We start from the raw sequence: 15,807 nt of genomic DNA on the forward strand, positions 1-15,807 counted from the left end.
AACATTTAAGCTTGACAAGAAAACAAACAAAAACACAAATCTGTAAGGGGGTCCAGCATTGTTTTATGGCACTGCATGGTCTGTATGTGTGTGATTACATACAGTGCATTGAAAAACTGTGAGAGTTAAAATTACATTTGTGTCATGACTTTTAAGATCAGTGCTATAAAGGCCTGACTTATGGCTGTGCCTTATGCAAAAAAGTGCTAAGCTGTGGTGTCCATCACCTCCAAGTTTCAGTATGCACCAATTTAATGGTAATAATCTATAGTGTTATAGTGAGGTTAGTCAATATAAATATAACAAATGAATGACTGAAATACAGAAACTTGAAAACAGAGCATATATGTTTTTTCTTCATATTCACCTAAAAATCCAGTATTTAGGGGAATATCACAGTTAGAAGCAAAAGACAGGAACTGAGTCAATTTGCTTTTTTGGCACGATGTACTTTAAATGCTGGTCCAATAAATGCGCACTCCTTCAGAAAACTTTCTAAGGTGTTAAATCCCTTTGGATTCCCACTGGCCTTACTGAGGTAGTTTTAAGATTCCTTCATTGTTACATGCACTTTATTGGATTTTATTAATTGGCTGCACCTGTGGTGGTCTGAATATAGTGCAAGACTTGACTGCTGAGGCTTGCAGGGGGTTGAAAAACCCTAAGTGCTGGAGCTTGAATTGTTTACCTTCACACTGCATTGCCTAGATTTCATCTTACCAGCTATTTTATTCATAGATTTATATAATACAGTGTTAGAACTTCCTTTTCCTTCAGAACCGCCTTTATTCTTTGTGGCATAGATTAAATAAGGCGTGTAAAACATTTCTCTCGGATCTTGTTTCATGAGGACTTGGTTGCATCACGCAGTTGCTCCAGACTTGTCAGCTACACATTTATGGTGAGAATCTCCTGTTCCCATACATCCCAAAGATGCTCTATTGGACTGATATGTGGTGAATGTGAATGCGTTTTTCATATTCAAGATATAGAGTTGATTGAGCTTTGTACCATGGTGCATTATCCTGCTAGAAATCACCATCAGAAGATGGGTACACTGTGGACATACAGGCAAGCACATGGTGCTCAGTAAGCACTAATGGGCCAAACATCTGCCAAGAATATCCCACACACAAACACAAAGCCCCTGCAGCCTGCATTATTGGTACAAGATGGGATAGATCTCTGCTTTCTTTTCGTTTAGGACAAATACTTATCCTACTTTCTAAATGTTGGAGCTGAAGTTGAGATTCATCGAACCAGAATGACGATATGTGAACCGTAGGCTCAGTTTTAGCTGACAATACGGACACCCTGATCCGGTCTTCTATTTTTGTAGCCCATCTGCTTCAGTATTCAACTAGTTGTGCTTTCAGATATCTTATTCTGCATATAAATCTTGCAAAATGTGGTTAATTAAGCTACTGTCTGTCCATTCTTCTCTGACCTTCTCTGACCTCTGATCAAAAACGCATTTTTGTCCAAAAGAACAAGATATTTTACCCAATTCTATGATCACATTCTACCCAATACAGAAAATATTAAAACTTCTGAATTATAAAGTTAGCTATTAAGGAATGAAGACATTGGCTGGAGGGTGCTAAACACCCCATTTTAGTATGGACCGATCACAAAAATCTGGCCTACTTACAATCAGCCAAAAGACTGAACCCACGCCAATCACGTTGGTCACTTTTCTTCTCCCGGTCTGACCTCTCCATCTCATATAGGCCGGGTTCCAAGAATATGAAACCGGATGCTTTGTCCCGGCTTTACTCACCAGATACCACGGAGAGGGAGGCAGAACCTATCATACCACCTCATTGGACTTTTAGGGCTCTAGTTTGGGAGGTTGAGGATCTTGTGAATCAGGCCAAGCGAAACGACCCTGACCCAGGCACTGGACCTCCTAACAGGGTATTTGTTCCTACATCTGTTAGGTTTAGGCTAATCTGTTGGTTTCATACCGCTAAGTTTTCAGGTCATCCAGGGGTTAGCCGTACTATTTCACTCATTTCCAGGCGTTTTTGGTGGCCATCCCTCCATAAAGATGTCAGGGAATATGTACAAGCGTGCTCAGTCTGTGCCAGGCAGAAATCGGGTAACCGATATGGCCACCATATGGGTTGCTCCCATATGGGTTACTCCAACCTCTCAACACCCCCAAACGCCCCTGGTCACACATAGCTCTTGATTTTGTGACCAGGTTACCCATCTCTAAAGGTGTGACGGTCATCATCAAAATAGTGGACCGTTTTTCTAAGTCCTGCCACCGTGTACCTTTAAAGAAACTTCCATCTGCTTTTCAGACTGCTCAGCTGTTAGTACAACATGTTTTTCACTTACATGGCATTCCTCAGGACATTCTATCTGATTGTGGCCGTCAGTTTGTTTCTCGTGTTTGGAAACAGTTTTGTTTAGCTCTCGGAGCTAAGACCTCCCTGACCTCTGGGTACCACCCCCAATCTAATGAACTAGCAGGTAGAGTCCATTCTCTGGTGCATGACTGCCACATAACCCTTAGATTGGAGTATTTATATCCCCTGGGTAGAATATGCCATAAATTCACAGATTTCTTCAGCTACTGGCCTTTCACCATTCGGGGTCTCCGTCGGCTACCAACCACCACTATCTCCTACTGATGAGAAGGACATAGCTGTTGCCTCCGTTCGCCACCACATTCACCGCTGTAAGCGGATCTGGGGAACAGCTTCCAGAGCTCTTTTTCGCACTGTGAACCAAAACAAGAAGTATGCTGACCGAACACAGCGGCCGGCTCCGGTGTACTGTCCAGGCCAAAAGGTTTGGTTGTCCTCTCGGGACATACCGTTAAAGGCTATGTCCAAGAAACTGTCTCCTCGCTTCAATGATCCCTACACTATTGACTCTGTCATCAGTCCCTCTGCTCTTCGTCTTTGTCTGCCTTCTAGCCTACGTATTCATCCTGTGTGTCACGTCTCTTAGATCAAGACCTTCATTTCCAGTGCTCCCCCCACTGGCAGATCTCTCCTTCATCCCAGTAAGATAAAATCATCGTTTAGAACATTACTTTTGAATTTTCCCCTGCTTACCATTCTACTTATTTTACAGTTGCATCCCGGTTCCAGTCCCCTGCATTCCTCAGTATTATTGTAAAGAAAATCCTTGCTGTCAAACTCTGTCTCCTGATTGCTTTCTGCATGTGGGTCAAAGTTGTTAAAAACAATATGGCACATTATGCTTAACTACACATTGGACAGATATACTGTAATTCTTGTTTCTCACATAAGTTTATAGATGTGGGTTTTAATTTATGTCTCAGTGACACACTGTAGAATAAGCAGCTCTTTGTGGACATTTAAACATATGGTTAGGTCAACTGCTGCACTGAGCAAAATTACATAAAGCACATTTCAGTGTTGGTCACAAGTTGAGCTTTTTTTTTTCTAGTGGAAAACATATTCCTTGATAGGAGTCCAAGAATAAAGGAAGGCTAAGCACTACTTTGTGGTGAGTTCAGGCTTTCCAGCGGTCACCAGACGAGGGGTAACATTAAGGTTAAAACAGATCCTGTTCAAGTGTAAAACAAAGCACTGTTTCTTTCTCAGAGCACACACTTTCCACATCACTGACATTATTCTCCAGGGCAGAGTTGGTCAAAGATTTTTAAAGCCAATAAAAAGTTATGTTTGGCTGTAGGAAGTTGCCACAATAAGAGAAACCTGTCCAAAGTTTACATATAGACCCCACATGCTTAGGAAATTGTCTAAAACTAGCCCCATATTGGACACAAGTTACATTATGGTCACATGTTAGCTGCTTTTAGAGGTGTGATTCAGCACAAAAGCATTAAATGTATGAATAAGGATCCCACTTATAAAAGTGGGACCCATACGGGGCCTTAAAGTGAGGAGCAATTTCAACTGTTTTTAATACTTACCTGACAACTCATCTAAGGCTTATATAGTCGGCCCAACTGGTTTCCTGATATGGGTTTATTTAGTCAACTTAAGTGATTCCCATCCAAGAAGCACACAGTGACCCATGTAGTGCCTATGCAGCCTGTTCAAAATCCAGAAGGGTCCCACATAAACATATTGGGTCGGTATTTACCGTTGAGTTCAAAATCATAGCAGTCCAACATCAATTACCAAATCAATCACTGATTTTGGAATAAATTATGTTTGAACGTGGTAAATAATTTTCAAGTAGGTGTAGTAGAGTAACAGAAAACCAATAAACCCAACAGATATGGGACACATGCCGCTTTTTGTGCCCAACCGAATTATTATAGCTGAAAAGGTGGATGTTCTACATAACAACAGTGTGGAGCTAAACAGGAGGTCCTAATTTAAAGACAAAGGCAGCAAATGTTGCAGATGTTGCAGAAAAGCATCGCACGTTTTCAATCAAAATGTTGCTTGGAGAGGGTAAAACATAAAGTTATAGACTACTCAGCTAATGGAATGGAAACCAGAACTATGAAAGCCTTGGAAGAATACCATTTCAATGAATGGAGAAATTGCCAAACGGACAGAGACTCTGTCAGTGACCATGCCATGCTCCTCATAGATGGTCTACAGTTATCTGTGAATCAGAGCTAGGGGCAAGAGGCCCCTGCGAACTGCCATTGTTGAAGAAATGACTTGAAGAGAACACATAGGCCTGAAGACAAGTGGCTCAACATTTGGTGGACTGATGAAAGGATTGGACAACTCCCAAACACATGCATCATGGTACAGGAATGTTCAAACTAAATATATCGAAAGGTCTTGTTGTTTTAGGCTAAAGAGGAAACATCCTCAAAATAGCTTTTTCAACAAAGACCCCAAAAACATCAGTTTCTGTGAGGACATGTGTGTGCAGACCAAGACCTTCTGCACCTTTGGGAATAACAAGCCATGGTTTACTCCACACCTCAGGAATCTGCGCAGGGAAAAGGAAGAAGCTCACAGCAGTGGAGATTGGGCGCACTAACAAAGGAGATCAATGCAGCCAAGAGAAGCTACAGTGAGAAGCTTAAGAACAACCTTTCTACTGGTGACACTTCAGCTGTATTGACCGGTCTGAGAAACATGACTGCCTATAGGAGCCCCCCCACTCATCCTGAACAGAGTCGTCTCCTGGCCAACCGTCTGAATGGTTTCTACTGCAGACATGACAAGAAGCCATTCACACCTCAAATCATCCCCTCCACATCCCATTCAGGAACAAGTTCTTCCCACAAAGCTACCAACCCCCTACCTTCAAATCCTCTGCCTGCACTAAAGATCTCAGAGGAAGATGTTAACAGGCTCTTTCAGCGCATGAGAACAGAGGAAGCTGGAGGACCTGATAACGTCTCCCCATCATGCCTGAAAGCCTGTGCAAATCAACTCGCTCCGATCTTCACAAGGATCTTCAACAAATCACTGGAGAAGTGTGAGGTCCCCTCCTGCCTCAAACAATCCACCATCATCCCGGTGCCCAAGAAACCCACCATCGTAGGATTAAATGACTACAGGCCTGTAGCTCTGACGTCTGTGGTCATGAAATCCTTTGAGCAGCTGGTGTTGAAGCACCTGAAAGACATCACAGGCCTCCTGCTGGACCCCCGGCAATTTGCTTACTGAGCAAACAGGTCGGCAGATGATGCAGTTCATTTAGGTCTACACTTCATCCTGCAACACCTCGACCACCCAGGGACGTATGCCAGGATCCTGTTTGTAGACTTCAGCTCGGCCTTCAGCACCATCATACCAGACATCCTCCATCAGAAGCTCACCCAGCTCAACGTCCCAGCCTCCACCTGTCAGTGGATCAACAGCTTCCTGACGGACCGACAGCAGCAGGTGAGACTCGGGAGCATCTTCTCCCGATCCAGATCAATAAGTACCGGTGCCCCCCAGGGGTGTGTTCTATCCCCACTCCTCTTCTCCCTGTTCATAAATGACTGCACTTCATCGGACTCGTCCGTGAAACTCCTTAAGTTTGCAGATGACACCACTGTCATTGGACTGATCCAGGACGGTGATGAGTCTGCATACAGACAGCAGGTGGATCGGCTGGTCCACTGGTGTGGTCAGAACTGCCTTGAACTGAATCCACTCAAGACTGTGGAAATGGTGGTGGACTTTCGGAGAACACCACCCCCATTCACCCCCCTCACCATCCTCAACAACACTGTATCGGCCGTGGACCACTTCAGGTTCTTAGGAACCACCATCTCTGAGGACCTGAGATGGTCTTCACACATAGACACTGTTCGAAAGAAGGCCCAGCAGAGACTGTACTTCCTGAGGCAACTCAAGAAGTTCAACCTTCCACAGGAGCTGCTGGTCATCTTCTACACTGCCATCATTCAATTTGTCCTGTCTTCATCCATCTCAGTGTGGTTTGGCTCATCCACAAAACAGGACAGGTCCAGACTGCAACGAATAATCAGGACTGCAGAGAGAATAATCAGGGCTGACCTTCCCTCCATCCAGGACTTATACAGGTCTAGGGTCAGGAAAAGAGCTGCTAAAATCTCTGCAGACCCCACACACCCTGCACATAAACTGTTCAGAGTTTTACCTTCAGGTGGAGCTACAGAGCACTGTACACTAAAACCAGCCGCCACAGAGACAGTTTCTTCCCCCAGGCTGTTTCTCTGTTGAACATTCAATAGAGTACAAAACAACAGCATACAGATGTTGCAAATGCACCATTTTATTATATATGTGTATATTGTACATTGTAAATTTGTATATTCTGTAATACAAAAACAAAACCAAAGAGCAAAGTGTACCGGAGTCAAATTCCTTGTTTGTATATACGAACTTGGCAATAAAGCTGATTCTGATTCTGAAAAACAGCAGTAAGGAGCAGCATTTTGGTTTCAAACATGATTAATTTTATAGAGTGGCCAACCAAATCACTGGGCTTTAATTCAATTGAAAACTTGTTTGCCTTAAGTCAAACATGCTGTTTTTGAGGCAAAACCATGAAATATAGAGGAACCACAGAATGTGTTTTATTGGACATGTGCTGGAATACCTGTTCTGAGGTGACCGAAGGTGGTCGGCTTCATGCAGCGAAGATGTAAAACAGTTTTCAGAAACAGTGGTTACATTACTAATGTTATTTCACAGGAAAGCAACGTTTTTATGCCATTATAAATGGGACGTGTGCTGTTGTGAGAAAAGCTCAGAATTTGGAGGTTTCCTCGCTTTTTTTTTTAACAAACTGCTATTATTTTCAACACCTAAAACACAGTTTATGCACTTTTCATCTTATTCCCAAAAAGAACTAAATGTAAAAAAATTAACTTCATATTTATTTGAATCTTTCTGCAGCACAGTTTTATTCTTTAGTTTTCTTTTATATTCTCACTAATGTCTATGAAAGCTATTTTAATAAGTGTGCTTCATGCTTCACAGCTTCTAAGCTACAGTTGTTTTAAACATAGAGATCAACGGATCAAAAACAACAAAAAAAACTATAACAGAATCATTTCTAAAGTTTCCATGTATTGTTTCTTATGTTTTTCCTTTGTCAGGCTTTCTCTGCTTATTTTCACTGAATACCCGAATCAAAGGTAACCGCTGTGAATCAAAGCTAATTATGGCTTCCTTCCACGGTAAAAGACCAGGTGACAAACTTTCCAGAGCCTCCTTTCGAACCTAAAAGCAGGGAGCAATTCATATGCTAACGAGAAACATTTTTCAATTGAGAGAACTATTGAAAACAACAAACCCAGCAATCCTGCTACAAGGGAAGAGCTTCACCCAATTATTAACTCTCAAACATAGAGGTGTTCCTCTCCTGGAGTAATACAAAAAACGTTTTTGGTAAGCCAGCTATTAGCTAACCTGCAAAACTTCAAGGGTGTTCAATGCAACAGTTATTTTGTTAGAAGTGATTCAAATTAAAAAATTAAATTATAGTGTTTGCTTTACTTTCTGTGTCCTCTTTCTTTGCTTTGGTTAAGTTCAGATTTTTCTTCTGTTTGGGTAAATTAAACCTCACTTTTCATTCAGTTGACAATAACTTCCTCCTGCTAAGCTAAAAAAAATACTATTTCCATGTGCCTTCTAAGAGGTCTAAAATCACCTCCTGCAGAAAATACTTTACTTTTTCAATAGATAACAGGCTAGGAGTGAGTGAGACTCAGCAGCAAGTGGAAAATTGATTGGAAAGAATGAACTGGCATGCAGCGATGGCATGAAGGCGAGGTGACTGCTCAAGGAGTGAAGAGGATTGGGCAGAATGGTGTGCTGGAGGTGAGAAAGCAGTTCTAGCACAGAAGCAGTTATGTTTGAACTGGCTCACCATCTTTGGCAGATTGGAGTTTGGACCCCTTGTGCTTCCAAATGATGGTGGGCGGTGGCGAGCTGACCACATCGCAGACGATATCGGCGTTATCGCCTTCGTTGAATTCCTGTCGACTTGGTGCACTCTGGAAGGTGATCTTTTCTGTTGAGGAATATTAGAAACTCATCCAGTGTGTTGTTTTGTTTATTCAGTCATAGCAAAAATCAGTTAACATAAAAAAACATTGTAAAGCCAGGGTTCTTAAACTGTGGTACAGGTTGCCTTCAGTGGTACTTTGGAGAAATCAACAGTCTCAACTATTTATAAATATAAAATAATATAAAAATAACAGTGATGGTAGAATTAATAAGGCGGAACCACAATTTTTCCAAGGCAGTTATTTTGGATTTATCAGAAACTTCTCAAAAAAGATATAAAGACCATTTCAAGAACTTACAGTATAAACGCAAGAATGAACAAGAGTTGGTGACTGCATTTATCTCAGCCATAACTTGTATCCTGGGATTATATGAAACTCACTTTACTGTGTTTCAGTTTCAAGAACCAGTAGGACTCGTTAATGGTTATCATCAGTGGCATCAGTTGTATAGTCCTGTGTGTGAATGTGTCTGTATGTGTGCAAATAAACCTTTTTTACTGCCACCACCACAAAGTTTAATATGCAAGGCAGCCATATTGGTTTTCAAAGTCAAAAGTGTGTGAAAAAGCCCACAAACCTCATGTTATTTTATTGTGATTTTATTATTATTAGTAGACCAGCACAAACCAGTGCATAACTGAGAAAAGTAAAGATCAAGATTTGTTTAAGAGAAATATCTGGAAAGTGTGGCACACGTTTATTTTTCAGCCCGGATACCATAAAATAAAATTCTGCATAACCAATTACCTTCAAAACATGGATGTCCATCTAGGCTGACAGACTGGGCAAGGGGAACATTAATCAGGGAACCAGCCAAAATGCCTATAATAACACTGCAGGAGCTGCAGAGTTCCACATCTCAGGTGAGAGAATTTGTAGACAGAAAAACTGTTAGTCATGCACTCCACAAATCTGGCCTTAATGGAAGAGTTTCAGGCATGGCTGGATTCTCTGATTTTCGGTTGGATTTAGAGCTAAATCTAACCGAGAATCAAAGAAAATTTATGTTTACAGATGTTTCACCGTCTAATCAGACTGAGTCAAAGCTATTTTACAAACAGCAAGGAACATTTTGAGTCCCTAGGTGTGCAGAGACAAGCTGCAAAAAGGCTTGCAGCTGTAACTGCATCAAAGGTGGTTCTAAAAATTACAGACTCAGAGGGGCTGAAGATAAATGTAACCCACACTTTTCAGATTTTTACTGGGAAAAGAAATTAGAAGCCACATACTGTTTCCTTCCACTTCAGAGTTATCCACTACAATCCCTATAAAATAGACTGAGGTTTGTGGCTATAATGTGACAAAATGTGAAAATGTAAAAGGATTCAACTGGATAACAGAGACAATGCAGGTGTCAAGATGTTGAGTCCTCTTTTTAAACTATGTCTGTTAGCTGTATGAGTATAGGTTTAATTAATTTACACTGGGTGAAGAGGAAACAAAAATATTGTAGCAAGATACCAGTACATAGGTGTATGAGTCATTTATAGCAATCAGGGACATTTTTCTTCCCCTGTAGGGATGTTAGTATGCTGTTAGAAATGGGTTCAAACATCTCCGAGCTCTATTTGATGAATATCATGATGAAAATCACCACTTACAATAAATATAATATTACTTATTTCCTGCATTCCTGCCAATGAGCTCTTATAGTTCATTAAGTGCTTATTTGCCTTAACACTTGATATGATTTGCACATTTTATAGACATACATATATATATATATATATATATATATATATATATATATATTCTGAAAATAATAAATATAACCTTGGTTGATTATTTCTCACTGCAATGTAATTGAATTTCAAAGTAATACTAAAGCTTGGCTTGAATAACCCTCTTGTGACGTCTGTCTGTCCTTTGAATAGCTCTTTTTGTGTCTGGGTGGCTCAGAACAGTTCAAGTTGTGATGCCGATTGAAATATGGAAAAATAATTTGAAGGCAACAACGTTTCTGGAAAAACTGGTAAAATCAGACACGACTTACGGAAGATCTTCACTTGAACTGTGGCCTGGGCCTCCTTGTCTCCATTTTTTGCCACACATTTGTAGATACCGGCATTGTCCACATTGGCATGGTAGATGGTGAGAATCGACGTGGACTCGTCGCTCCGACTCACGGAGATGTTTGGCCGAGGGGGGAGGATCTTCTCACCACTAGGGGCGAACCAGTCGATGTCTTTAGCATCTCCAACCACTGCAAAACAAAAAGAACAGTAAAGTTAACGAACAAGTTGGCTTGTAAATTTCCTAGATTACTACTGTAAAGGTATAGCAACCACACAGATAAGATAATATATAATATGATATAACTTAAGCAACATCAAGTAGAACTTTGTCTATGCTGTTGGGAAAAAAGTTGAGGCAGCAATCAATAAAACCCAAATGAAAAAATGTAGCAACTGAAAATGAGAAATAAAATAAACCTAGATTATTTCTCTAAAGATGTCTTAAAAATGAGAAAAACCTTTAAGATCTGAAAATTATTGATAGTAGGATAAAAAAGTGTTATAATTTGTATTTATTGACCAGGAGGCAACTTTTAATGACAGAAAAAAATCAAACAAGTTTTCGTCCCTATTCATTTTTCATGAAGCAGAACACAAACACAGGCAGTTTTAGTTTGTTAGCAAAATAGTAATGTTGTCTCTTCTCATGAAGAACACAGAGAGCTCTAAGGAACGTTTATTGTTTACCACTGAACAATTCAAAGTTAAGCTAAAGCCATTTACTCTTTTTTTTAGACCTTATTGATGTACAATAGCCTAGGTTTTGACTTTTGATCATAAAATGTATTTTCTAGAGCCATATATGATAATTAAGACTGTTGAAACTGCATATAACATCTTCCATCCAGCCATTGTCTACACTCGTTTCTTTTTTGCAGGGTCAACCCGACGCGGTACCCCTTACACCTCCAGACGCCAGTCTTCACCTCCTTCCACACAGATACTTGTGATAACAGATATTTGTGCCAACTCGCTCTGCCAACTGACGCAGAATCTCCAACTGGGAATTAGTCAAAAATAATTGTGTAATGTGGCCCCAGCTTTACCTGACTGATCTATCCCTCCACTGCCTCCAGCTGCTAAATAATCATCTCACCAAACATGTGTCACTTTTATCAAATGACCTTGGTTGATCCTGGCAGTATTTCTGGATAAGTTGAAATTTGCATCAAACTAAGGTAAATAAGGCATTTTCTAGAAGGCTCTTACCTTCACACAGGAAAAATTTGGACTCGCCGACGCTGATTTCTCCTTGTGCCGGAGTGATTTGCACCTGAATAGCAGCTGGGTTGAGAAAAGAAGACAGAAGAAAATATACATCAGTTTTTTTCCTTTAATCTTGAGGAGTGGCGACACTAAGCCACAGCACAATAAGATCTGTGGGCCACAATGCACTGTAAATTAAATTCTGTGATGAACTTTTATTGTCACTGGAGTGCAACATCTCAGTGTGCAAATGGTTTCTGAGTTTTGACACCAAGCTGAGAGACTTATTAGAAGGCTATAATATTTATAGATTTAGCATTCAGTTTTTTTGTGTTTCCACTCTCCCTGGGCTGAAAACGTTCTTCCTGAGCAGGGTCGGGCTGACGATTCATCGCAGATTTTCAAAGCTTTACATTTACATTGTTGTAGATAGCAGTAATCCCTGTGATTCTCTCCTGGGATGGTTTTATCTTTAATTGTGAACTGGTTTAAAATGTACCTTTGACCTGTGACAACATGTTTGACACTTTAGAGGACTGAATTTCATTAAGACGATGAAAGCCATTAGGGTGAGAAGAATAAATACAAGTTCATCTCAATTAATTAGAATATCATCAAAAAGGTTTCTTTGTTTCTCTAAAGCAAAATAAAAAGTGAAACTCCTGTATTGTATAGATTTAATAAACACGAAGTGTTAGAATTTCACGCATGTATTTCTGTTAATTACAACTTTCAGCTAAAGAAAACCCAACATTCAGTTTCATAGAAAATTAGAATATTACATAAAACCAATAAAAATTATTTTAAAACAGAAATTTTATGCTGTGGCCAATTGCATGGGTGACATTTTCATGGGACGGACTGCTGCAACAGACAGTCATTGACAACCTCCTCCTTGAGGGTAAGCTACAAAATATCATCGCTGAAGAAGATGTCCACAGGAGGCTATACCCAAGGATATTAATGCAAAGTTCAGTGGAAGGAAAAACTGGCTGGAAAAGAAGCACAAGGAGCTGTGAGAATTGTGAAGCAAAGCCCATTAAAGATGTGGGGAAATTCACTAGGCATGGACTGCAGCTGGAGACAGCGGTTGAAAGCCATGACACACAGGTGTACCCAGGACACGAACTACACCTGTCACATTTCTCGTGTTAAACCACTACTGAAGCAGAGACAAAGGCACTTTACTTAAGCCTAGGAGAAAAAGGTCTGTACTGTTTAGTGGTCCAAAGTTATCTTTTAAAATAGAGGTAAATTTGAGCTTCCCTATGGAAATCAATGTCTCAGGGTCTGGAGGAACAGTGGAGAGGTACAGAGTCCATGTTGCTTCAGGTTCAGTGTGAAGTTTCCAGCCAGCATAGTTTAGACCACTTCATGTTTCCCTTAGCTGACAAGCTTAATCGAAAAGTTGATTTAATTTTCCAGCAGAACTTGGCACCAGCCCAAACTGCCAAAGGTACCAACACTTGCCTTAATGACCATGACATCACTGAGCAAACTGGGCTGACCTGAACCCCATAGTGAATCTATTGATTAATGTCAAAAGGAAAATGAGAGACAGCAGAACCAACAACACAGACAAACAGAAGGTTACTATTAAAGCAACCTGGACCTGAACACCTCAGCTGAACCAAAGGCTAATTCCCTTCATGCCACACTGAAGAAACTGAAGTTTGGGTTTTCATTAACTGTAAACCAGAATAGTGGAAATGTACAGAATTATATCACTCTGTGGGGAATAAATCTATGTAAAGTTGACTTCTTTGATTAAATTAAGATGATTTTCTAATATTGAGATGGATCTGTAAATTTAAGGTATAGTTAAACTCCAGGACTCAGAAGCAGTCATAAACACATTCAAGAATATAAAATAAACATATATTTATTTGCTTAATCTTTAAAAAGACTTCTTTCCCAACATTCTGCTTGTTTTCTCCATTCTGCTTTTCTTGGCAGGTGAGAGGAAAGACATAATCTCTTTAATCCAAGAATATCCTTTTTCCCTGAGACTCGTGTACTCTTCAGCATTAACCAAAGTGAAGCAATGACACAGCAAAGACTTTGAAAGCATGCAGAGAAACACCTGGTGTTTGTTCCTGCCCGCGTTACAGCAAATCAGAAGCAAAAATTAAGCAAACCGAATAAAAAGTATTGAAAAGGCAAATCACTTCTGCTTGTTCCTCAACTTTGTGCGAATTTAATCACTTCTGATTGCAACACGATTTACTGTAAGCCTTTTATCTTCAACACTATTAACATAGAAGTGAAACCGCAGGCTGCAAAATGCCAGTAAATCGTGATCCAGTGCTTGACGGAGAAATCCTGCTGAGCCTCCAGCACGTCGCCACTTCACACAAATGAGTTAGTCAGCCTCAGCTGGATTCTCGCCGGGAGCTTCATGGGAACGGCTGGTGGGACTTTGCTATTCAAAGACAGGTAGCCAGCTATCATCCCAGCACAAGATGGCATTGATGTTTCCAAATAGAGACAGAAACACGACTTTGGAAAAACATCTGGGAAAACATACCCCAATTTCAGCCAAAATGCCTGGTCAAGGAGCTGTGTGCAGGAATTAGACTTATGAGAGGTGTATATGATGTCTAAATGCATCATATCAGAGCTTTGGCATTCTTTTTGCTAAGACTTTTCATGCATCTTACATGCTGTAAATGAAAGAAATCAGTTCATTACACAGTTTATTTAATCACTGAAGATGTTCACATGAAGAGGCAAAAACAGTTTCTTTTTGGTTTTCACATGCTCTTTGCAAAAATGTTTATGTACAAAAATGAACCCATTAATTTGAAGATTTATTTGTCTTCATCACAGTAACGGTACCTTTTAAACCAATGTATTTCAGCAACAGGTGTTATTTGTACCTCCCAGGAAGCAAGAAATTTCTGTTTAAAACCACTTTAAATGCCGCTGTTGTGGGATATTCTATTTACAGGCGAACCAGGATGTGTTTAGGCTTGATGCTTGAATCAAAACAACAGATGAAAATGAAAATTTCAAATGAAATTTTAACAAGAATATTCCAGTAATAGAGTTTTATAGGCAAGGCAAGGCAAGGCAAGGCAAGGTAGACACAGAAAAACAAATCAAATGATACTACAATCCTTCTAAGAAATCTAAAAATCTATGAATCCTTCTGAGAAATCTAAAAATCTGTGGCCAACATTACAATGATACAGATAACATTAATAATCCTTTGGGTTTTACTGGTAAAGAGCTGGTTCTAAACCAATCTTTCTAAAGAGGTAATTATATCATTAAGTCCTCTATGTAAGGGAAAGCATCTTGTGCTAAGAGAGAATGATCCTTGGGTTCACTGGTATAATGCAGTTGTAGTCCCATAATAACAGTCATTTGCATCCATTGAAATTTAACTAAGCAATTATTGAGTTCTAACTAAGGAAGCTGAGTCACTGGTGTAAAAAACAGCTTTTGTTCAAATTTCTAAGAAACTAGTATTATTTTCCTTTCACTGGTAAATCTAAAAATCTATGAAAAGGAGAAGAAATGAAGAAATGAAATCCACATTTAGGTAAAAATAAGGAGCATGGGAAAGCAACACACATAAGCAAAGATTTTGCAGGGGCATGGTGGACTCGTGAGGGTGCCAATATTTAAGTATTATCATGTGTGCAAAGAATTAGACTGTCAACACTGACGAAGGTGCCATTGTCCTTGAAAAAGGACATACAGTTCAGTTCAAAGATGAGGGGAGTTGCTGGGGCAGAGCGTCGTATTTACAGAACATCCAGGAGAAATGTTTTGATAAGAAGCCTGTGAAGGCCATATCGGGATGCCTGAATTAGACAAACAATAAATGTTTTGGTTCAGGCCGGCTGTGATTTTCTGCATGCCTTCAAAGTCTTACTGGCATTCTCAATTTCAAATCCAAATAGCCAAATATCTGGTACTTTCAGTGGATCCTGAGCAAACAACTTTCTCCAAGATTAAATCATATCACCTTTGAGTCTGGGAAACGCAGCCAGTCTGGGATTCTGTTCAAGGATCGCGTCCAGCTTGCGATTCTGATCTCTTAACATATCAGTCTGAGTGCTGAGAGCTCTAAAGATCCCTTCAAACATCCCAGGCAGCTTTTGAGTGCTTTGAAAAGCTGCCGGTGTTTTACAAATCTTTCGATAAGCCAGGTAACCGCCAACT

At 40.1% G+C, this 15,807-nt stretch overlaps 1 protein-coding gene across 21 annotated transcripts in view; it reads right to left on the reverse strand.

The window, feature by feature from the left end:
- The window catches only part of ncam1a (neural cell adhesion molecule 1a), a 365,229-nt gene that overhangs the window by 101,192 nt on the left and 248,230 nt on the right, over positions 1–15,807 (reverse strand). For all 21 annotated transcript variants that reach the window (XM_047379205.1, XM_047379204.1, XM_047379209.1 and 18 more), the window contains exons 2-4: positions 11,638–11,712; positions 10,407–10,616; positions 8,272–8,415 (exon numbers count right to left, since the gene is read on the reverse strand). In XM_047379205.1, the coding sequence (XP_047235161.1) occupies positions 8,272–8,415; positions 10,407–10,616; positions 11,638–11,712 (429 nt within the window). The remainder of the gene's footprint in view (positions 1–8,271; positions 8,416–10,406; positions 10,617–11,637; positions 11,713–15,807) is intronic.

This window comes from Girardinichthys multiradiatus, chromosome 11, assembly GCF_021462225.1.
Source record: "Girardinichthys multiradiatus isolate DD_20200921_A chromosome 11, DD_fGirMul_XY1, whole genome shotgun sequence".
NCBI lineage: Eukaryota > Metazoa > Chordata > Actinopteri > Cyprinodontiformes > Goodeidae > Girardinichthys > Girardinichthys multiradiatus.